At 37.1% G+C, this 25,367-nt stretch overlaps 1 protein-coding gene across 2 annotated transcripts in view; it reads right to left on the bottom strand.

Moving 5' to 3' along the window:
- Positions 1–25,367, bottom strand: part of nol4lb (nucleolar protein 4-like b) — a 105,928-nt gene that overhangs the window by 53,582 nt on the left and 26,979 nt on the right. For both annotated transcript variants that reach the window (XM_089124534.1, XM_089124535.1), the window contains exon 5: positions 6,396–6,543. In XM_089124534.1, coding sequence (XP_088980660.1) covers positions 6,396–6,543 — 148 coding nt within the window. The remainder of the gene's footprint in view (positions 1–6,395; positions 6,544–25,367) is intronic.

Genomic DNA, 25,367 nt, shown 5'->3' with positions numbered 1-25,367 from the left:
ATTCGACTGCTTGCTCCAAACCCGAATGCAATTCCACCCCCACATCCAGCTTTCCCCCCCCCAAATTGCACTTTTGGCTCTGAATTGCGGTACAAACCAAACACAAAGAACTCTAAGTGAGTGGCAACTCTGATGGGGGGCTTCAGACTTTCTATTTGAGCATCAGGGAGGGTTTCCTGCTGAAAAACCGGGATCAACGCTCACTTGTTCTGCTTTTGATGACTGTACCGCTGATGTTGGGCATCTCTAAGCTGTTTGTCTGTAAACGCTGAGAGAGTTCAGAGCAGATCAGAGACGTTTGCTGTCTGAAGGACAAGAAGAGAGAGATTCCGTGAACAGGGCACTGGTGTGAAAAGAAGAGAAGAGGAATGGAGGTGACAGGAGCTGTGATGATGAAGGGAGCTTAGAATAGGAGAGAAGCGGTAAAGAGAGGGGTGATATGGCATTTAACACTAACAGATTTGCAGATGTGCGAGTATTGTATGTATTAGAGCATGTGTCTGTTGACACGCATGTTTACACGCATTCCGGCGCAGCCAAAGAAACATCAAGCACACACACACAGACGCACATGCATACACACGCACACACAAACAAAATATGAACTTCTTACATAGACTTCTTAATGGTTTTAAAAGCATCTAATTCTAAAAGCTAACCATTTTACCAGCTCCAATAAACACTTTTGCTTTTTTTTTATTCAATAATCTTGCATAATTAAGGTGCGTCACATTAGCTAAATTTTAAACAGGTGTAAACAGTGTAGAAATATATAAAGTCACTTTCATACCAAGCAGCTTTCAGTTGGTCAGTACAGCGAATTTGCAAGATTCGCAACATGAGCGAAATCTGTGTGGGGAACGTTTCGTAACATTTTATTTACAGTGTCACTGTTACATGTTACATGTACATGCACTGTAAATGCATAAACTATGAATTATCACACGCAACTAAACCAAACCCTAAACCTATAGGTAGTCCATGTAATTCATATATCACTCAGTACTAAAGTCTATAATTACAATTTAACAAAAACACCTTAAAATAAAGTGTAAAGTTTCAGCACCATACACTACAAACATTACACAGTATACCTGTTCAAACGTTTTTTTTTTTTTTTTTTAAGAACTGTATACTTTTATTCTGCAAGGATGCATTACATTTACAATTAATTTTAATGAATTAACATGAGTTAACTAACATGAACTAACAATAAACAAAACATATTTTTACAGTATTCATTAATCTTTGTTAATGTTAGTTAATAAAAACACAGTCATTCATTGATTGTTCATTTTAATTCACAGTGCATTAACTAATGGTAACAAACACATTAGTAAATGTAGAAATTAACATTAATTTAGATTATAATAAATGCTGTATATGTCTTGTTCATTAATTCATGTTAACTAAAGTAGTTAATGTTACCTAACAAAACCTTATTGTAAAGAGTTACAAATTGATCAAAATTGACAGTGATGATGACATGAATAGAACATTTATTAAAATTAGTTCCAAATCAGCATATTCATATTTCACAATTATGTTTTTGTTTTTTTGATCAAATAAATATGAGCTTGGTGAGTAAAAGAGACTTGAAAAATGTAACCGACCCCAAACGTCAAATGATGGAAATAGTTCAAAATGAAACTCATAGCGTCAGCACGGACTCCTGTGTGCTGGTTAAGTGTTGGCTGCAAGGGCAATATTGTGATATCCATGTCTAATAGCCCCTAGGATAATCACACCTATTGCTGAACATTAAATAAAAGTAGGAGCTTCACACGCTTATCTAATTATTTATTTTTACACTTGACCTCCATCACTAGCCTCCAGAGGGAAAGCAGTCAAAGTCACACTGTCATTTTCACATGGCCTACATTCCCTACCACATACACACACACACACACACACACACACACACACACGACACAGGCTCTGGGCTGCGGTTGCATTTGTCCTTTGGGTTACTTTGCCATTAGGGTTGAAACAAATCCACCCATGTAATGACAAAGGTCATTTAAATCCATCTGAGTTCTAATGGCAGGTCTGAATCACTCAAGCTTTAGCTTTCCTGGGCTTCAGCTGGTGGCATCCAAGGAACCTGTCACTAGAAGCAAAGCTGTACTATGCCCAGGTCATATTTCACCCAATACCAAAAAAAAAAAAAAGAAATTGTATTTTGCTAAAAGAAAATGAAGCCTATTTTAAGAAATGCTGGCATTATAACACTATTTCCATGGCAATTAAGCTTTTCCTAGAAAAAATTATTGTGCTCCAAATTGACAATAATTTTTCTTCAGATGCACAGAGCCAAGGGAATACTTGAAAACGAGCAAGAAGGTTGCTGGCCAAAAACTGAATCTAGTACAGACTGAAGTAGTCTAATTTTTTTTATTATTTTTTTTTTTTATGTCGCATCATGCAAAAAGTGCAAAATGAATTAAAAACAGGTAAACACAATGCATCTCATAAGATAAAAAAAGTTTTACTAAACTGCTGATTCAGTGTGCGGCCAGCAACCTTTTTGCTCGTTTTCAATTAAGCATTTCCCCCATCAATTCTCAATATATCAAATAAATCTAAAAATATAATAAAATAATAAAGTAAATAGAATTTAAAAATATAGATTATTTAATTTGTAAAGTATACATCATGGTATTAGTTGAACTGCCTTTCATTTAGAATACAGTAGTAAAACAGTATACATTCAGTGCATTACAGTTATTTTACTGTAAAATGAAGAATAAAAAAATACTGCAAAAAAGGATGTTGGGGGAGGGTCTGAACTGTCATTAAAATATTAAACTGATTTTTTATAAAATAAATGACTACAAAAAAAAACACATTTGTATTTTGGGGTAAGAAAGAAACATTGACGTATTTTTGTGTGATCAAGACACAATGCAGGCTGAAATGAACTTGCTTTCCTACATGACCATGTCTGAAGCATCTGCACTAACCAGGAGGAAATAGCTTTGACTAAATAATGCCTTTTCAATGCACACTAGGAAGGATATTAATCACTTGTTAACATTTATTAAATACTAGTAAAGGACCATAATTCACCGCTGCAGGGCTATAATGCAGTAGTAAGGAGCTGGTATAATGCAGTATCTCAGCTTTATTATATACCACAGCAGGGATCTGATGAACCTTTCCAGGCCAATCACAGGGTGCAGTGATGTACAGGGGTAGCACGATGCTTTGGGGCAGACCGTGACCTTGACAACATCTGTTCAGAGAACACGGCTCCACTGCTATGAGCTTCAGCATCTGAAGCTCTGAACAACATTTTTAGCACTTTGTGTGTTTGTCCCTCATACTGAGGTGTTAACTAAATTTTCTCCATCCTGCAGCTCCTAAAGTGTGCACTTGAACCATCCCCCCACTCTCTTCTCTTCCTCTCTATTTGCTGTCTGGCCTTGGGGTTTTGCACAGAAAAGGCACGGCACCAAGTCCACGGCCACGACACTGTGCGCTCCTAATCGCACACAAACCACATGCTAAACGCCTCTGCACAAGTCAGGAAGCAGTTACACCGACCAGCAGGTTATGCCATTTACTATTGAGTGTAAAGCCAAACAAACTAGTGAGGACCATCATCTAAATGTAAAATAAATAGTTCAATGGTTTAAATGGTTTAAAAATGTGCAGAATTCATTTTGAAGTCACTTCAACATGCACAACATCTCAATCCAAGAGAGAAAAAAAAAATGTAAGATAGTGTTTTTCTTAGTCAACAGGTTAGACCGACAAGCTGGGTTGAGATTAACAGAATGAGTAATTATGCATTTAGACAATGATTAACTTTTACAAGAGGTCAAACATGTACAAGAAAGAAAAAGAGACGACTACACCTACATGGCCACCTCAAAAAAAAGACACTTTCTGCAAATATAAATGATCAGATTTGCCCGTGTCTCCTCATGTTCAGGCAAGCTGAAATCAGCCTGAGGTGATGAAGGTTATTCTTTGTGGCAGAACATTTCACTTTCAAGAGCAACTCTAATCAGTCAGAGAGAGAGAGAAGTCTTGATTACCTGACCTCCCACTTTATTCTCTTTTTCCATCTCCTTCCATCATCATCATCATCTCTATACATTCTTGTCAGAGTCCAGCTGATAGAGGGGTTCAGGGGGTCTTTTTCAGCTGATGGCCCTCTGAGAGTACTTTTCCTCCATGAGAGAAGCTCCAGAGGACAGCAGCACTGTCCCAGTTTGACAGCTGTGTATGTGTCAGACACTTTTATCCAAAGTAATTCACAGTGCATTCAAGTTATACATTATAACTTCAAGTTTACACCCCCATGAGCTACAGGAAGGTTTAACTAAAGCCACGGAGATCCTTAGAATGTAAAACAAGGCTTATTCAGTGAGCCATTCTACACTTTCATAACAAGTTTCAAATTGGCATACCATCAAAACCTAATATGGCACGCCTTATTTTATTTACTGAGTGTTCACATATACGTGTATGCAGCCTATATGTTTATCTGAAGTATTAAACATTTTTTGCTCAGCTTTCTGTATTGAAGGTGGTTTTAGATTGCCTTCAATACAGAAAGACTACAGCTACAGTATATTTCCACCATAGACGGAGAGGGAGCAAGAAGACGAAGAATAAATGCTCTCTGCTTTGCCATTATCTAAACGCAGAGCTTTCTCAGTCGCTAATGCCACCCACAGACAAAGAAACTGCTGGAAAATGTATAGCAAGAAACTACTGACCTTAAAAGACCTGGAAAACTTCTTCTGACCCTTGCAGTAACTCACCCAAAAATGAAAATGTGTCATTTACACAGGCTTAGTTAAAAAAAAAAAAAAATTAATTTGACTCGTGTGCCTCTTCTGAAGTCATACGATAACAGAGTGAATTTTCAAGTCCCTATTCACTGAGTGAGTCTAGAACACAACAAATGGACCAGTACAATTCATACAATTGTGAACAAAATTAACTGATATTGAAAAGAATCTGTTCAAAATAAAATAAAAAAAAGTTCATGAATCAGACTAACATCGCTACTTCTGTCATGAACTCTCATTTAAGTGCCAAGGACAGCTTTGGTGGATGTAGGGATTTTCAGTCAATAATAAAGCTCATGTCACCATTCAGTGTAACTGCATTGAAAAATAAAGACCATGAACATTCGCCTGAAAATCTCTTTTTGTTGTTGGAAGAGAATACAGGTTTGAAACGATATGAGTGTGAGTAAATGATGATGGATAAATTAATTTCAGGCTGTACAAGTCCTTAACCATCCAAAGACACATTCACAGTTCACACCACTCTATATCTTCTAAGCTCTGGCTTTCCATCTCTCTTTTTCTCCTTATCTCCATTCGTCTACAAATTTTTCCTCCCTCTTTCCTTGAAAGCAGCAGGGTGGAGGCCACTCAATCACAATCGATACATTCATCTCTTCTCGCCTCATTCTGGCCATTCCACCGTTCTCAAACGGCATGTGTGTAATAGAACATGCTTCATTTACTCACACAAACAATCTTTCAACAACACTGCCAAAAACAGAAATCAGTACTTTTGTCTTATTTTCAGAAGCATCTAAGCATCCATATGTAAATCTATAATAAGCAGATGTAAAAAATATTTCAAATATAAAAACTTTTTTTTAAAGAAATACGTTATTAATTATTTATATTTTAAATGAATATAAACTACCATTAGTATTACTTTTAATTTTATTGTATTAGCCTATGCATTAAATTGTTTCAGTAAAAACATTTATGATGTTATTTAAAATAAATTTACATTCATTAAAGAATTCTGAAAGAAATGTTTAAACAAAATTATTAAGCAGCGTAACTGTTTTCAACATCACCATATTAGATATATAAGTTCTGAAGGATCATGTGACACTGACAACTCAAATAATGATGCTGAAAATTCAGCTTTGACATCACAAAAATAAATGATGTTTTTAAATATATTCAAATAGAAAACTATTTTAAACTGTAACATTCCAGATTATTACCATGTTTTATGTATTATTAATCAAATACATGAAGCAGGCTTGGTGAGCATTAGAGACTTGTTACCAACTCCATTAAGACAAATATAAATTGCATTTTTATTATAGTAATATGTTTTTTAAATGGAAAAAACCCACTAAATTTTACAAAACGTATGTGTTTATGAATTATAAATCTTCCTTTTATTTATGATTTTTTCCCAAGATATATTATTTGAAATCTATACCTGAATATCATAAATTTAGTGGAAAAATTGTGTATCCTTCTTCAATAATATATAAAGAAAATAAAGAAAAAAAAACTTATGCTGAAGACATGCACACATGCATTTCATTTGAGACTCTAGAGTAATCAGAGGGTTCAAACACTTTATTAAAATGCAGATGAGCATACGGTGACTCTTACCGTCCTCTTCCTTGTGTGTGTTTTGCGGGCTGTGCATCCTATCTGCGCTGGAAGTATGGTTCAGGTCAGACAGTGCGGTGTGACGTTCAGCTGATATCCATGTGGGGTCACTCATATCAAACTCCTCACTACTCACTGAACACTCATCCTGTGGAGAAAGAGCCAGAGAGATTTTAGTCCGACAGCTGAGGCAAGATTGCTCATATCGGCGCAACGTCTGTGCATGTGCGCAAAACTAGAATAGATGTGAAAGTGAGATTGGGCCGTGATGTTGGCAGGCAAACAGGCCCATGAGGAGCGCTGTCAGAGAGAGCAGTCACCCCCTGCTGAGTGACAGCATCACTCATAATACACACACACACACACACAGGCGCAGTGGCCCACCGGGACCACCAAAATTACGACTGGGCCCCAAAGCACAGTGCAGACAGCATGAATGCATAGAAGTGTTTTAGTGTACTGCTCTATTCTATCGAAGGCATGAACATGGTGAAAAACATGATTTACTGATGAAATATTCACATTCTGACCTCAAACCTGATTCAGTCAAGTCATTCAGGTTTTTTGCCTTTGTGCAACCGCTGTGAAAATCAAGCAATGAACATGAATCATTTTAGAATTAAAGGAATATGTATCAGAAGAACATATTTGATTCATGTGTGAATAATGATATGCATTGAAATGTAAGTAATGTAATGTAAATAAAATCTGAGAAATACTTTCCAATATGCATAAACTGATATATGCAGACATTTTCACACCATTCCACTATATCATTGACATGACTATGAATTAAAAGTAAAAAAGCAAGGTTGTAAAAATTTGTTCAAATCAAGAACATTTTCTACCATCAATGGAATTCAATGGAACAAATGGCCTAAACTCTAGCTTTGTAAATTAATATAATACTATTCAAAAATGCTTTTATTCAGCAAGGATGCATGAAATGCATTAAATAAACTAAAGTGACAGCAAAGACTTCTACATTATTACAAAAACTCTATCAAATAAATCCTTTCTTTCCAACTTTCTATCTCAAGTAAACAGCACATCAATATATTGATTGAATGATTTCTAAAGGATCATGTGAAACTGAAAACTGGAGTATTGGAAATTCAGCTTTACCATCACGGGAATAAATAACATCTTCAAATGTATCTAAATAGAAAACAGTTCTTTTAAATTGTAATTACATTTCACGATATTAGAGTTTCTACTATTTCAAACAAATGCCAAAATATATACACTTTCATTCTTTAGAATGGTAATGTAAGTCTTTGGAGTTTTTGCTGTGTTGTTGCTAGATTTAGCACCATAGTGGATCGGCTAAGTGCTTATGTTTGGCAGAATCATTCAGTTTATGAATCATGATACAAGCGTGAAAATTGGCATGAGCAGTCTCCATGGGTCACTTGACAAGATTGTCCGAGCCACTTGAAATTTCAAGATTGAAGTTTCAAGATTGCCCACATCTTAGTGGAGCAGTTAAGTGATAGTGGTTTATTTGGTGATACAAGCATGCACATTGCCATGAGTAGTCTCTGATGGTCACTAGACAATAAGCCACCCACAGCTACTTGAAATTTCAAGATAGCAGCCATTTTTCAAGATGGCCACCACCTTAGTGGAGCAATTAGGCTTAAGAAATCATTTAGTTGGTGATACAAGTATGGAAATTGCCATGAGCTGTCTCAAAGGGTCATTTGACAAGAAACCACCCACAGCCACTTGAAATTTCAAGATGGCGGCCTTTTTTTTCAAGATTACCACCACCTAAATGGAGCAGTTATGCGATATAATTGTTTAGTTAGTGACAAGAAAGAGTTGCTCATGGCAATTTTCATCCTTGTATCACCAAATAAACCACTATATAACTTAACTGCTCCACTAAGGTGTTGGCCATCTTGAAAAAATGGTCGGCATCTTGAAATTTCAAGTGGCTCGGACAATTTTCTTGTCAAGACTGCTCATGCCAATTGTCACGCTTGTATCATAAACTGAACGATTATATCACTTATGTAGCTGCTCCCCTACCAGGAAAAAGTCTAAGCATGATCGCTTAAAGTAACAGCACACCTCAAGTTTCTTTTAATGAATGACTGTTTTCTTTTTTTTCTTTTTTTTTTTTTCAATTGTCTTTTTATTGATTTTAACATTTTATTAACATAAAAGAGAAAAATAATAACAATAATAAATAAAATAAATAAAAAATACGGCAAATTAGATCAAATCAGTCCATGGTCACGGTTCATCCTTTGTGAATGTTATGTAAACATGCCAAACCCTGTCATGACATGGTGGTGTCAGAGGTCCATAAGCGGTTCCCATATCTTTGGGAAGGCATCTCCCTTATTTTTTAAGATGTATGTGCGTTGTTCCAGTCTTAAAGTTTCATTGAGGATTTGTTTAAACAGATTGAACGATGGGGGTCTTTGTTGATTCCAATTGAGCAAGATGCATTTCTTTGTGATATAAGACACTATGATAATCCTCTTCCGGCATGTGGTGTCCAGTGTCTTGTCCAATTCCGTACCGAAAAGGTATCGTGTTGTTGGTGTAATGTCCAGCGGGGTTTTCACAATCTTAACAGTTAGATAATCTACCGCCTTCATGAATGACTGTTTTCTTAAATAAAGCGATTTTCTCCATTCAAAATCTTAAATTCACAACAACACATACTGTATGTGAATCAAATAAATCATTGCATTCTGTTTTTTGTCCCATTTGATAGCATCATTTTTCTAAATAAGTGTTTGGATGACACTTCTTAAGTACATTTGTAATCTTTAGGGCCTATGGGGAATTCACAGAAATATTTGTCAAAAGACTTTTTTCCAGAGAACACGTCAAACAAGGACAAACTTAAAAAACGTAATGACTGTAATGATGGCTATTTTACTTAATTTGTTCCCTTGACTTATTGAATTGCTCTTCAATTTGAGAAACCTGTTCAGTAGAGGCCTTCCACCTCTGAAGGATAGTCATCATCACATTTTAATCACATAACAACCTACGCATATCCTCAAATGAATGTCTCTAAATTATCTCAAGAGCTCAGGCAGTTCCATTCGTGTGTTGATTTTCTACACGAACATCTCAAACTGGCTCAATCGAATGTAAACGCCGTGCAAGGTTGGTAAAGGAAAGAAATACCTGTGCATAATGTATTGGACAGAAGAGGATGATTTATTAGACAGGCAAAAGTAAAAGCCGCCCCAGGGACAGCGGGGTGAGGACCCATCTGCTCATGCCTGTTGTTGAGGGGGAACCCTGCCACCCCGCCACGGCACGACCTCTGTTTAAACAGACGGATTTCCCCCCAGAGCTGCCAATCACACAATACCTTGCACCACCAGGCCCAGCGCCAGCTCTGATTGGTTAAGGTGTTTACATGCAAATTTGACAGTGAATTATTAATGGGAGAACCTCTTCCACCCTCTCCTCTCTGGTGCTCCCTTAAAGGAGATTTTGCAGTTAAAATACTTTATTCTATGCTAATGTGAAAAGGTGACTACAAGCAAGACACTTCTATATTGTCTTATAAATGCCATAGTGGCGCCTTCAGAATATTAAAATATATATATATATATATATATATATATATATATATTTATCCTTTATTTAACCAGGTAAAAACCCATTGAGATTAAAAATCTCTTTTGCAAGGGATACCTGGCCAAGATAGGCAGCAAAATTACATCACACGTACAAAGACACACAAATGAAAGCCAATTATGCACTTACAATGAAATTGTAAGAACATAAGTGCATATATGTTACTCAAATGTACAAATTGTACATTTGAGTAACATAGTGCAAGCAGAGGCATGAGTTTGGGATAGGACTATCTGTTTGGGATAGTAGTCATTGGATAACCTATTTGGCCACAATAAATTCTGCTCAATGCAACTATAGTACAGAATCTACATAATTTTCCTTAAAATCAATCAGGAATGTGTTTTAGGAAAGTCATGCTCAATTTTGAAAGATGTTCTTGTTCTGCTAGTTCTGATTTTTAACTTGCCCTGCCAATGTTTTCACCAGCCCTCAAGCACGAAAGTGTGACCAGTTTATGGAGTAATGAGGCTGAAATGAAAATTCAGCTTTGCATTACAGGAAAAAAAAATTACATTTATAAATGTATAAAAAGAAAACATCTTAAACTAATAATAATATTTCAGAATATGACTGTTTTTACCATATTTTTTAGCAAATAAACATAGCCTTGATAAGCTATGTTTTAAATAAGCATAAGAGACTTATTTTAAAAATATTAAATATTAAAAAAACTACAAAAAGAAAATTTGCAACAAACTACAAATTATACAGCTATAAATGTTTCTTCATAAATTCATAAATCACTCTTTGTCGCATTTACACATTTTTACTCATGCTCAATTTTGTTAGTAACGTTAGTAAGATAACAGTATCTTCTTGGTGACAAATTAACAGAATTTGAAGTGAAGCCATAACAATGGATGTTCTAGCTAGATCAACAAATGATATTCAGTGGCAGTGCAGCACTGGCCTGAAAGGAAAAGTGATTGATCTTCGTCAGGTGATTGTCAGAGTTGTTGACCAGCCTGAAACCCTTACACTGACCCATGCCCAACAGGCCATCCTCATTGTTGGGGCCTGCACTGACTTTAATTATCAAGGTTTGAATAATACATCAAATCAATCAAATACCGGATACATGTGCGTGCACGTGTATAAATGTGCCCCCAGATATCGAGAATGATGCCCAGAGGTCAGCTAAGAGGAACAGACAGCAGAGGGAGGGGTCAGACAAACCCTTTTAAGGTCACAAGGAAACCTGCTGGCTCAAACCATCAGGAAGACAACAAAGAGGATCGCACTTAAAGCGGCCACTCACCCGTCCCACCCCTCAAACCCTGCGTAATGTATTCTGCCGCATTTTCATTCCCTTGCTGAAGTCACGGAATGGACAATCCAGCACCTCCTTAATCATCTTCCAATAGGACATCAAACAGGAGCCTCTTTTAATCTGACATTTAACTCCTTTTCAATTAGAATCTTGTAAAATCGCTTCAAGCCCGCGATCAGCGCCGCACGGCTAATCCAATTTAGGACAATGCAGGTCATCAGCGGCCGAATCTCTCCAACTCCATTTCCCCACACCCCTACGACTCAATTCTGATGGTCTTTTATTAGTTTTTATTGTTTATTAATGATCATGCTTACAGGCTCCTCTCATCTGCATGCATGTGACATCCCGCTCTCTCTGACAAATTGCCGTCTATGCAGATAAAGAGAGCAGGGACAGCCTGGCATTTTCTCCCTTCACGAAACATCCTGGCTCCTCTGTGTCTTTGAATAACTGATAGACACGAGTCCAATCACCGGGTTTGGGTGGCTCTGTGGGCTGAGCATACTGCGTTTCAGGGTTTCTTTTGTCTAAAAGCTGCGTGTGCGTACACAAAACACAAAGAGCAGACGTCCTTGGGAGATGGTCTCTTCTCAGCCAGGGCTGGGCGTTACCTTTGTCCCGTCTAGCTTTTTCATTTAGTTGATTAACTTTGCTTTCATAATGATACGCTTTTGGGTGGGTGAGAATGAAAGGAGCCTTTTATCGCTTTAACTGATTTACGTTCACGCAGCTTGAACCTCCGAGCCAGGAGTGTGGACATTTGTAGAGTGACTTTATTAGCAGGTTTGGCCTGTTACCTGCCCCGCTGTATACTGAGCTGTAAATTGTCTAAATTAAGACGTGAAGGGGGTAAAGTCTTTAAAAAATCATTAACTTTAGGAGCAGGTCTATTTTTAATAGCATGCCGAGGGGAGTAAGACTACCTGCTCTTCTGCCTTCAGGTCTGAAGTTCAAAAAAAGGTCTTGGGGAAAAACAAAAAACAGATAGCATATTAATAGGTTCATCACGTAAATACATATGCGCACACGCCTAATGTACCTTCAATGATTGATGCCTGCCTTCAGAGGCACGCCATGCTGTTTTGTCAAGCACAGAGGCACTAAAATATGAATATAAATGAATGTCTTTCTCTGAGACAGCTTAAAGCATGCATGAGAACGCTGGGGCAACATTTGCTTTCCTGAGCTTGTAAAAAAGCTTTTGTAAGGAGATTGGCCCCTTCCGCCTGCGTTAAGAGATGAGGATCTTCTAGGCTGGGTTATGGGGAGGCTTTTTGGTACCAGGGCCATTTAAAGCTAATCCAGTTAGCAAGCCAAGTAGCCAACCCTTCCTGTCCGGCTCTTCAACCTTTCCTTCTCATATCGGCAAGCCTTGGATGGTGTCCTTGTGAGAACCACAATGCTTTGGAAAAGGGTTAATGTTGGCAAGTCCAAAACAATTAACCTGATCAACTCCATTTGCATCGCAGATACTGTCAGAATCAATCAAACTCTCACAAAATGTCTTTAATATTGATATAACTGGGTTTAGACTATTCACAGCACCTTTTCTACATTGAATCATTCAGCAATAGAAAACACTGAATCAAAAACAGCATCAAAAAAAGAGTGAGGTGGTCATGGTATTTCCAGAGCATAAATAATTAGTTATGTGATTGTTTTGCATATACGTCTGGTCTGGAACAAGCGATTTCTCAGTGTCTTGTCTTATTCTATCTGCGATTAGTTCCCTCTACTTTTTCCACCTATAACCATATTTAGCATGGCAAGGACAGCAACATGGCTCCAAATGCATAAAGAAATACATTTTCAAGGATTAAAAATAAATAAATAAAAGGAGGAATGCTAAGCATATATATGTGCTGCCATGGAAACTGATCTATATCTGCAATACTGAAACTGATGTAGACAAACAAAAAACAGACATATATTTTAGTCCAGTAATGGACAGTCTTTTTATAATGTAGTGTTCTGAAAAATAAAATAATTGTTTTTATGTTTTTATAATTGTAATAATTGTTTAAAAAAATACTTTTATCTTTAAAAAAAATGAATGTACATTTATAGTCTGGACATACATTTACGTGAGTTATAATAAAATAATAATAATAATAATGACAATGGCACTTCATCTTTAAAAACTCCAACAGATATACTATTTTAGTCAAGACGTGTTGTAAAAAAAAAACTTTTAAACTAATAATAATATATTTCTTTTATCGTTTATCATTTTATAACTTAACATGAAATGACATTTGAAAAAAAAGGACAAAGTTAATTTAGGTTTTAAGCAACAGGAAGTGTTATGGCACAGACAGGAACTCAAATCATGATGGCACATTCAGCTCAAGAGCCGATTTTTCACACATCCACCACACACAAGGTCACAAGATCTTTCTGGGCCCAAGGATGAACACTGACAGCCGTCTGTCACGTCAAATCCTTTGTTTCTCACGTCCAACAGATGTCTGAGCATGTTACATGAGCTTTCTGTCTTTGACCGCCTTCCCTCTGTCCACTGGGATCAATAGCTTTCTAAGGAAGCACACTGTATCATTTCAACACAGAAAGGTGAGCGTATTGATAAGACTGCCGTTACTCTATTAAGGCCTGTAAGACTGCAGTGCACACTTATACATGGGACCATTCTCCCTCAAACACACACACAAAAACACACATTGTAAGGTCCGATGAGGATTAACATCTTGCAGACTGTGAGCTTCCACTGCAGAATATTGATTTGGTAGGAAAACCGGCCATGAAAAGGGAAAATACCAGCACTGACACATAAGGTAAAGGTATACATACATAATCATGTCAAAACACACTTGGTGATCTCGCATCCAAACAAAGCATGCTATAATACAGTAAAAGCTAGAAGAAAAAAAATGTGGGTGCGGAAGGACAAACAGATAGTTTGATATCAGTGTCTGTTTGAGATATTACACCCCAGTGTCAGCCACAGGCTAAAAAACATAAAGCATTCTGTTACATGAAGATGGGCTATGATCAATGATTCTGACTGGACCTTCATTGATCCTGAGGCGAGGGGAGGGGAGCTATTTCTACATGCAGATGCCCCTCTTTTCCTCTCTGAAGAGCAGCGAAACCAAATCCGCACGCTCGGTAACCACCCCTGCCCATTATTCTATACACGACCCAGAACAAAAGCCAAAAAGAGGAAAGAGCGTCTCTCAGAGGCATCACTCATTTCCGTCATAGAGACCTTCACATGCTTTAAAGGTGAAGTGCGTCATTTCTTCAGTGTTTAAAACATGTTGTTTATTATAATCACTTTCTTTGTTCTGTGGAACACAAAAAGAATATATGGCCACTCCTTTTAAATACAATGAAAGTGAAAGAGGCTGGCCTAGGATGGTCAAGCTTAAAAAAGGACTCACCATAAAAGTAGACCTAGATAATATCTTGACTTGTGCATTAGCCTATTTTGCATTTTTTATTTAATTAAATAAACAAATATTTCCATTTTCTTTAATAATTTATTAAAATATATCATAAATACATCATGTAATAATTTCTCATTATATTTATATAATTTCTTCTCATATTATATTTATATAATTTATCATGTTTACATATTTACGTATAATTATAATTCATTTGAATAAACAGAGACTAAATAGAAAATCTGTACTTTACTTTAAATGAACTTTGGTGGCCAGATATAGTCTCCAAAATATTGTACATTTTCCCTTATACTTACAGTACTCAGATTAAACATTTACATTTTTTAAAAAGATTCATATCACAACAAACTGATATTTGAAACAATATTTCACTGAATGATGTGAACATTTATCCGTAGGCATTCCAGATTAATTAACCACGAGTGTATGAACAGACGTCAGTACAAAGTCGCCGGGAAGATGAAAAACTACTGGAAATGAAATTCACTTCCCAATCACATATCTTTTCTCTAGCTGTTCCACACCAAGCAACAACGCTATTTGATTTACCGAAATATAGCCAATATACTCAATCAGAAGTTTCTTAAAAGGATACCAACTAAAAAGACCAGGGGGGAAAAAAGGTTATCTTTAAGTTGTACCACAACATAAAAAAAGCTACCTTTTTATCTAAAAGTCCAGTTCATCTACGCACAAGCATTTGGAAGCTTCGATTAAAAGGCTTACATTCAGGCAAGGCATGAATCTCCATGAACTACATGGTATTGTAGGCAGTGAGCACCATGAATGGAAATAATGTTTTCACAGTAAGTACCTGTTACTGTGATAGCCGGTATAAAAATGTGAATCCAATTTCTAGAGCAAGGACACTTTTTGAGATCACCACACAAGCTTTTGTGTTTGCACATATTGTTCCTGTCTGGCGACCAGTATGGATAACGGCACCAGCATTACCTATGACTAAGCTGGTCATCAAATTCTCTCTTGTGAAGTCTCTTGTGGTTGCTCAGTCAAATATCAGCCTTTGAATAATATACAATTGTACAAAAAATGATCTTTTTTTTGTTGGAACTGTTCAGATTATGGTTTTAGCAACTCTAAAAAAAAAGTGGACTTTAGCCATAGCCATCCATTTATAAATAGTTAAGAGTGTATTGTAGGTTTATGAACACTATGCATGAAATTTGACATGCTGAACATGAACAAACAAAGTGATTCATTTTACATTAATGAATGTATGGGAAACCCAGCACTGCTTAATATTTTTGTGGAAAACATAATACACATTTTTAGGAGTCTTTGATAAATACAAAGTATTGTACCTCCTCTCCTTTCTGAATCAGAGCTGATCCAAACACGTAATCTCTTCCCCCTCAGTGCAGGTAAATGAAACACATGGGGCATTTTTGTCCATTTCTCATTGTAATTTTGAAAAAAAAAAAAAACATCTTTGCTTTTGAATAGATACTTTTTTAACTGATATTCTATGATGGCAATTCTTGAGTAGATTTTTAGTTCTTGTTAGGGATGTGCAAGTACTCGGACATGACAGCGATGATAGATCAAGAAAACAATAATCGCCATGACTTTTAAAAATGTATATATTTTTTATGATTGATTTTTTCGCCATTTTGGGCAGTTACTGAGGTCTGATTGGTTGGCTGTCCAGTAAGGACAGCATGCTGTCCAGACCGGCGAAATAAATTGAAACTATATTTGAAAGCACGCAATGATGTCTGAATAACTTTAATAATGAAAATTGAAAATACAGTTCTGTCATGACAACTCTCGGGGGGGTTGGCATGGTAATGGGTATGACCATGTTGATTTATTTTGTCTTGGCAGAATAGATCTTCGCTGCTGCTGGTTATAGGCCTATGTCACAGAAAAATTAAAGACCGGAAGTACGTTTTTTAGTAGGGATACGGCTCTTCCGGTTAGCTTTTTACAATGATGGAGTCCCATAGCTACCGCTGGACCAAATCTCTCCACAACCTGCCTGAAGTCACATATGACTATGTGGTTCGGATGGTAAATGAAAACTCTCAAGTGGGAAAGCATGAAAGCGTGAAAGCTGAGGTATGGCTGTCTAAGTCCTGATGCAGAGCGACCCCGTACACCACAACAACAGCTCCGGGTAGCTCTAGCCGTTCGCCAGTAAGATAAACGGTTCTATGGTAACAGCGAGTTGGACCAATCAGCAGACGTTGCTGGTTGCAGAGGGTTTTTTTTTCATAAGATCACAGATAAAATGTTTTTCTTTAAACAAGGTTGATTTCAAACAAACTTATAGCTTCAACAGGGGCAAAAACCTTCGTTTCACAACCTTATAACTCGTGGTCAGTCTACCTTGGATGGTTTAGACATTAGGACTGATAACCTAAATCCTTATCGAGAAATACTGTTGACCGGAAGTTCTGTATCCCTACTCCGCATTCCGGAAGAAGGAAGTGTGACATAGGCCTATTGCAGAACTTTGTATTTCAGTCCAAGATATGCAGCGCCAATCTGCCATATCCTATAATGAGAACACTATAGTAATATAATGTTGTAACGTTTGTGCTTTAGTTGCCGTGTTTCCTGTGTTCCATGTTATTATGGGAAGAGCAGATCCACAACGAGAGTTACACAATTTCAGACAAGCAGTTCACTTGTGCATTAACACTCTTTTGTGCAGTAATATTTATTGTATGTTGTATCTGATTAATCTCATATAGGATGCATTTGGTTGAGTTCATTAGCCTGCTACCAAATCGCTTCAGTTTACTGGTGTTCATTCAATCTCAACTTGAATGCCATTCCCGACATTATCGTGTTGGATTCAAGACAGTCATTTTTCCTTTTAAATGTTTCTTTTTCCATTTTTCCAAAGAAATTGATGAAATAATTAAATAATCCAGCAGTGTTATTTTTTTTGTCTTTTTTTTTTTTCAACAGTAGGGTTAATTAAAATTTCTCGTCATGGCATCGAAAATGCATAGGGATGCCTGGAATAACCCGATAAAGTAGATTAAATAGTATACAGTTAAGTGCAAGGCAGTGCCAATCAGCCATTTTCATTAAATCGTAATGAGAGCATTATAAAATGTTGTGAATACTTTGTGCAAGTTGCCCGTGTTTCAGGACGTTGTTACTGGAAGAGAGCATCCACAACAGGAGTAACAGATTCTGGTTAGCATGTAACTTAGTTTAAGTTCACTTGCATTTGTGTCCTTTTGTGCAGATACCAGTTGTAATGTTACGCTTATGTTGTGTATCTAGGAACAGGCTTCAGTTTACTGAAGTTCATTCACTGTTCACCTTCACCTCATGCAGCTTTTCCTTTTAGATGTTTCTTTTTCAAAAACAATGCTGATAATCTAGCACCGTCACATTTTCACATTTTGATAAACATATTTTCATGTCATATTTTTATGTCAACAACATTCATTTTCTTATCAGTGTTTTGATTAAAATATTTTCATTATTGGCAAGACAAGTACTCAAATACTAGTTTTTGAGAACTATCAGTACTCGAAATGAAAAATTGACAAAAATGCCCATCCTTAGTGCTTGTCTGATATTGCAGACAGAAAGAATGTGGTTTTTAAAAGCGGAACTTCAGTGGAGTCATTAAACAAACATTCAGGCTTTTTTTCTTCTCAATGAAGTGTCTCATGTTCCTGTGAAGCACATAAGCTTTTGATACTTACTCCTGCTGAGATAAGACAAAAACATAGTCGTTTTTTCCCCTTTGGCATAGATGTTTTTCTCTATAAGACATGCATCGCTGCTGGAATTTAAAGGGAGCTATTTCTTAAATAGTTGACAATAAAGGCTTGTTTTATCGTCTTTTATGGGTGGAAAACATCTGCCGAGGACCAGCACACTGCTGTTTGTGTGAATTGAAATAAAAATGTCTCTCACTGATAAACTGACCATCAGGACCTTATAGAAATGGTGGTGTATATATAAACCAGACTACGCTGCAAAAAATGCCACTCGAGGAATACTGATATTTGAGATGACCTCACTTCCTGTAAGATATACCTTGGAGCAATGGCTTTATCCAGGTCAGCAGAGATGAGTGGCATAGCCATGCATGTTTGTGACCTCTGCAACAGATCTCAGCCCTCTCCTTCTGTATGCACTGACCAATTGATGTCTTCAATGCGGCTGCAAACGACCACTATTGTCTCTAAACGACCTCTGCTACTGATCCCGTCCTCTCTGTCTGCAGTGTCCTAGCCTTTTTGTAAGCATGAACAAAAGGGGCATGATCAATTTAGTCTTTCAGGGACACAAAACCAGGTTCGGCACACGCAGTTTGCTTGTGGATGTAAACTGCAACAGGAACGTCATCTGGTTTAGATCAATAGTTTAGAGGAAGAACTGAAAGGATAGAAAAGATGATCAAAATTTCCCATTTCAAAGCCTGATTTATAGGAGCAAGCAGCAACCCAACAGAATTTAAGAGCAGATGACACACCAAGCCTCAGGAGGTCAAACCCAGTATTCAACAGACACACGGATTACTGTAGGTCCCACTACCGCTATTCTCCTCTAATCCAGTCAGTCACAAATCTATCTTGAAGATTACCCTTTTTCCTCCTCCACAAACCACAAATCCCACAAATTGTTGGATAGGGATGGGAATTTTTACGATTTTGATCACAACTCTAACTCCACCAAACAGTTCCATTAATATTTATTAATACTTTTGAGAAATCATCAAATAAATGACCATAACTTTACTAAAGCCTACACATCTATACCATTTAATCAAAACTATTTTTTTTTTCTTAAAAACACTCTGATCCTGTGAGTTCTTAGTTTTATTCTTATTGTCATACATTATGAGTCATTATACATTATAGTTAAAAGTAAAAAAAAAAAAAAATTAAAAATTATTTCCATTAATTGAAGTAAAGCTTCAATAAAAATTACATGGAAAACCTCAATTAAGAAAAAAAACTTAAATGAAAATGTTACTTTAGGAACTAACAGGAATAATTAAGTTTAATAATAATAACAACCTGAAAAAATACCGTACCTTTAGACAGGGACCATCTACGTACATCAGAGGTATGTAGAAAAATTTGCCTGGACCAAAGTGAAACGCATTCTTTTCAGCAGGGAAGTCACTTTGGATTTCAGACTTTGGATATGTAACGCTAAAGCGCAGGCTGCTCTAAAGAGACGTTCTGACGTTCTACTGAATGAGTCTTACATACAGTGAAGCACCAGAAAAGCACAGAACAGCAGAGAGGGCACCAGGGAGCCTGTATGTCACATCCTAGATTCCCCCTCAGGTCTAAGCACATGTTGCCCAAGAGGAAACGAGCCATGAAAAGACGGGAAATTACACGGTGGGGGACCCATCATTAAGAGAGCATCTCATTGGTTAGCCCGTCGCTCACATGGGCTGCAAAAGAACAACAATAACATTCCAAACAAACATACTGCATTTGAGCACTTGGATGTAATAACAATAGATTGCTCAGTGGCACAGATGCACAGAGATGCTCAGAATCAATTAAGCTCAAACCAGCTGCGGCTACTTGGGCAATAGGAATGTTATGACAAATCAAAAACAGCCTGAGGAAAATATGGGGAAAACTTTTAAATTGATATTGTCATTTGCAACCCATTTTAGTCCTGTAATATAGCATATTTCTGAAACAGGATATTCCACAAGAACAGGAAATTAGAACAGGACTTGATATAGTCCATCAGGTATTGATTGGAGGGTGGAAAATAGTCACTACACACAATCTTACTAAAGTCTGGGGTCAAAATGTTTTTTTTAAATGTTTTTTATAAAGAAGTCTCTTGTGCTGAACAATTTTTTAAATAAAAAATACAGTAAAAATAGTAATATTATGAAATATGGTCACAATTTAAAATAACTATTTTCTATTTTTAAAATGTAATTTATTTATGTGATGGTCATGCTGAATTTATAGCATCATAACTCCCGACCTCAGTGTAGAGCCCTGCACGGGACTGTTTTCTTAATCCCGCTCCAACTGAATTTCTGAATTTCTAACTAGTTCGAAGTTCAGTTGACAAATTTTAAAATGAACTAGTTCAGTTCATAGTTCATACTTCACACTAAGTTCACGGCTCCAAAAAATTAACTAGTCCATAGTTTTTTTTTTTCCATATTTTGCTGCAAGCTATTTTTTTTTTCAATTATTGCCACAACCCATATACAACCACTACAGCAATTATTTTATCGGCGGGAAAAGTTTGCACAGAAACGTACGGTTTTTTCCATCCTCACCGACCTAGTCTTAAAACTGATCACACAATGCGACGCCACCTCGATTGTCGACTACATGCTGCTTCTTGTCTTGATGACACGTGGCGGCCGTGGTGCGACACTGGTGGCTTGTGTTGCAAGCTACATATTTTTTCGCCGGGTTTTCACCTGGAATGCTCAATAGAAATCTGGCACCCTATTGAACGTAGTTAAACTGCGAGAGCGTGCGTTCACAGACACCAGAATGAACGCGTTCACAGTAATGTTCATTAGGCAGTAATACAGTAAGCCCGGTTCACGTTCGCCTAAAATATGAACGCGTTCAAGCAAAACACAGCCGCCGGCTCCACAACATGCGAGTTTCTCATCCGCACCTGCAATGTTTGTCGAATGTAGCTTGAAGAAATTGTGAAAAAAAATTCACAAACATTAGGGCTATGCTAAAAGTTCAGAATAACAGAGATAAAACATTGCGTAACTCTGTTGTTGTTCGGTCATTTTAGAAAAAAAAAAGAAAGAACAAAAGAAGGGGACTTGATATTTTAGAGTACAAAAGTTTGAGGTCAGTAAAAAAAAATTTGGGAATGTGATTTTTGGACTCTTGATATAAGGCACTCTTTAAAATATGCAAGAGAGCAAGTAACATTCCAACAATTTTTTTTACTGACCTCAAACTTTTGTATAGTAGTTTACTGTATATCATACATAGAAAAATAAGACGGCTGAGTGATTTGGTGGTTTGACAAAGATATGGCACGTTCCAACAGCAGCGATGCGAGAACAAGTGGCCATACAGACCCATGAAACACTGAAAAAGTGGCGCTGAGAAAGAGGCGCATCTCGGGGCTCCAGATGGGTATTTCGATTCGTCTTGTAATGACTGGAGAAGAGCAGAGGATGGTACAGACCCTCTCAGAGAACGAGGGAGCAAAGAGACATTCATCGGAATACCACAGGGACAAAACAAAGAACAATAGATTCAGACAACCAGAGCTGAGAAAGGACAGAGGGGGAGAGAAACAAGGAGCAAAAAAAGGATGAGAGAGGATGAGTTTGACTATTTAGATGGCAAGGGGGTGGGGGGGGGGGATCCTCACTGCTGAACAGCTTGGCTTTAGGAAAGGATTATGGCTCATGGAGCTTCACTTCTGCTGGACAGGCTGACGTGGGGGGGGGGGGGGAGTAAAAAAAGTGATTTTATTTTGGTAGGCTTTATCCTTGTGAAGCTCTGGCAGAAGGCAGAGGATGATAAAGGCGGTTTTAAAGCCTTTAACCCTTTGTCAACCCTCTCTGCTTTTAATTTGCATGGCCATTATACGTAATCAGAAAAGGATGTTTAAATAGCACCAGTAAAAGTGCAACACAGTGTATAAAAAATATGGGGTAGGGTGTCATGATAAAATTGGAAAGAGTAACAGGGCGAGGAATATAAAAGGTTAAAAGGTAGAGGGATAAGTGAATTTTGGCATTTGAGTGATTTGACTCGGTTGCACATTTCTTTGGCTCTTAGACGCCCACATCAGTCTATAAAACCACCTGCCAAAGGCACAGAAGAGCAGAAAAGACAGAAATGACACCAGAATAATTGCTGAGCTGTCTATTAATTGCACAAAACATAATTCACACAAAATTAAAGCTGAGGCGGAGCAAGGAAAAAGCATTACTTTGATTTTTATGCTGACTCAAAGCTATGGCAAGTGCCATGCAGTGGTGCAAGAACAAGTGGCTGTACAAACCCAAAAGGGGCACAAAAACAGTGGCACTACAAAAGGAAAGGCAGGAATCTCTGAAACGCATTAATCTTAAGGATTCAAAAAGATTTACTTTTAGATATTTAGGTAAGTTAGTAAGCTGTTCTCTGGTTTCAGGCCTTCATGCATGTAAGCCTGCAGAACCAGCTTTGCCACATCATGATAAAAACCCACAACAAATAACTTCAAGGCACAAGGATATTTTAAATAACATATATTATTAAATAAAAATAGTTTAAATCGTTGAACTATATATCCTGCTAATAAAGTTTATAAAGTTATCATACGTGTATGTTTATTATCATTCATGTTAAAAATATATCCATCCATATATCATTTGCGGCAATGTTATCTGGAAAAGTCCTTCCTGGAAAAAATCTTGCCTATGTAACATTAATTTACCTCAATCATGCAAGCTGCCCAAATCAGTCAATGGATTCCTTGAGTTAACTTCTCAAATCCATTAATAAAACATGCATTGAGACTGCCCTTCCTTCATCCACCACTGCCGTACTATACTGTATAATTCATATTTTCATATAGCTAGAATAATGTCATGATCCATAAACAATTTCAAACAGTCTGAGGGCCATTTATATCGTTTAGTTCAGATGTTATTTGCAGATAAATTTCATATTTTAGTCGATACACATGCAGTACATGTTTTGAACAGAGACGCAGCTGACTTCGCTGCGCATATTTCTCCCAGGTTGTATTTATACTCATTGTGCTAAATAAAATGAACAAACAAACTTTACAAAAAAAGTTAAAACACACTGCTGTCAGCATCCATGCGTGCACTATCAATGATCTATCAAGCGTGCAGATAGCGCAAACATAACAACACATGACAGTCACAACTAATACTCAACTCCAAACAGAAATGCTGACTGATGATAAACATTCGAAACATGGACGCTATCCTGTTGCCAAGGCATCGTGATTGAGACGCACTAAACATGTTAACCGACTAAATAACCGTCTTCATTCCGTCATCAATACTGTTCAACTTGACCGGCAAACGCTTCGCGTGTTTGTACAGGTTAAACGCCATGGTAAACAACGGCTATGCCGTTTTAACTGTTCAACTTAAAAATGTAAAGATGTCATAACTAAGTATTAAACCCCCGATAAGAACAAATAAATAAACATAACGACCTTCCCATTTGCTCTTTGCAGCTCTAGTCAACAATACACCGTGTTCTGCTGGAGGGGAAAGCTATAATAACCTGCTATTTATTTAAGAAAATGAAGTCATGTCAGCCTAATTGAATCCTTACCTTCACTGGTGGACGCAATTTGTTTTTAATATTCTTCTCAGATCCCCTCTCGTTGCAGAGTCCCTCTACTCTCCACTCTCTATGCGTTTAATATTGCAACAATATTGCTGCGGTCGCGAGAGCGTTCCGCGCGACTCTCTCTCTCTTTCTCTCTCCAGCAACCAGCCCCGAAGATGGAGGCGGGGCCGCGCGCTGACGTCACGCCCCCGCTAGAAGTACAGTGAGGTACAGAATCACCAAAACCACTTTAGAGCAATTCTCATTCCCTCCCCTCCCATCTTTTCTTTCTGCCTCCATCTTCCTCTACTGTAAAAGCGACATTTGTGCTAGAAATCCATTTTCATATAAAAATAATCCGTTTTTGCTAAAGAAAGACCACATTTATTGTAGATCCATTCCACATGCTCACTGTCTCAGCATATTGAAAACTGTAGGCCAAACAATGAAAACTGACAAGTTTTTTTCTTATCCTATACATCAGTACGGTACACTACGGTCTCGATTACCCAGTGAACATCTAAGTGCATGAACATACACACACCCTTTGAAGTAAGAGTCACTAATGGAGCCCTCAAGAGAAGCACATACATTCAAAGGAATCAGGAAATACAACTCTTGCTCATAATGCAAACTATTATTTTGCATTATTTAGATTGACATTAGGAAAAGATTTACAATAGCAAAGCAGAAGACAATGTGAGTCATTGTCTTTTAAGCCAGTTTACAATGTGTGTGTCACAGCTTGGTTCACACATGAAGAAAAGGGAATCCAATCGCAAACAGTATTTTTATTAAAGGCTAGTTCACCCAAAATGTAAAAAAAAAAAAAGTCATCAATTACTCACCGTCATGTTCTTCCAAATCCGTAAGACTTTCGTTCATCTTTGAAATATATATGAAAGATATTTTAAATGTAATCAGAGAGATTTCTTTCCTTGCATTTGAAAGTCAGTGCAACTACCACTTTTACGCTTCAAACAGTTCATAAAGAGGTCGTAAAATGAATCCATATATGAATCAAGCGGTTTAATACACATTTTCTGAAGAGACACAATCACTTTCTATGATGAACAAATTTATTTCACGCTTTTATACACATATAAATCTGGATCAACGAACAAACAGAAGCTCAACAGTTTTTGCTTGATGCTTGAGAACAAATCTCTTAACTGAAGCTCAAAAGTACTGCGTAACATGAAAATGAACCTCATTGTAGGGGTGTGTGATATGGCAAAAATATCATATCATGATTTTTTTTAGGAAAATCACGATCATGATTTTTTATCTTTTTCAAGTTGGTTTTACTATTTTGCAAGTGGCTGTTCATTACAGCCAAACTAATGTCCCTATGTTAAAAACAAAGCCTTAGGTAACAAAA

This window comes from Pimephales promelas, chromosome 20, assembly GCF_988280905.1.
Source record: "Pimephales promelas chromosome 20, fPimPro1.hap1.1, whole genome shotgun sequence".
In the NCBI taxonomy this organism is placed as follows: Eukaryota; Metazoa; Chordata; class Actinopteri; order Cypriniformes; family Leuciscidae; genus Pimephales; species Pimephales promelas.
Note: the sequence above shows the minus strand (reverse complement) of the source record. Positions and strands in the feature narration are given on the sequence as shown.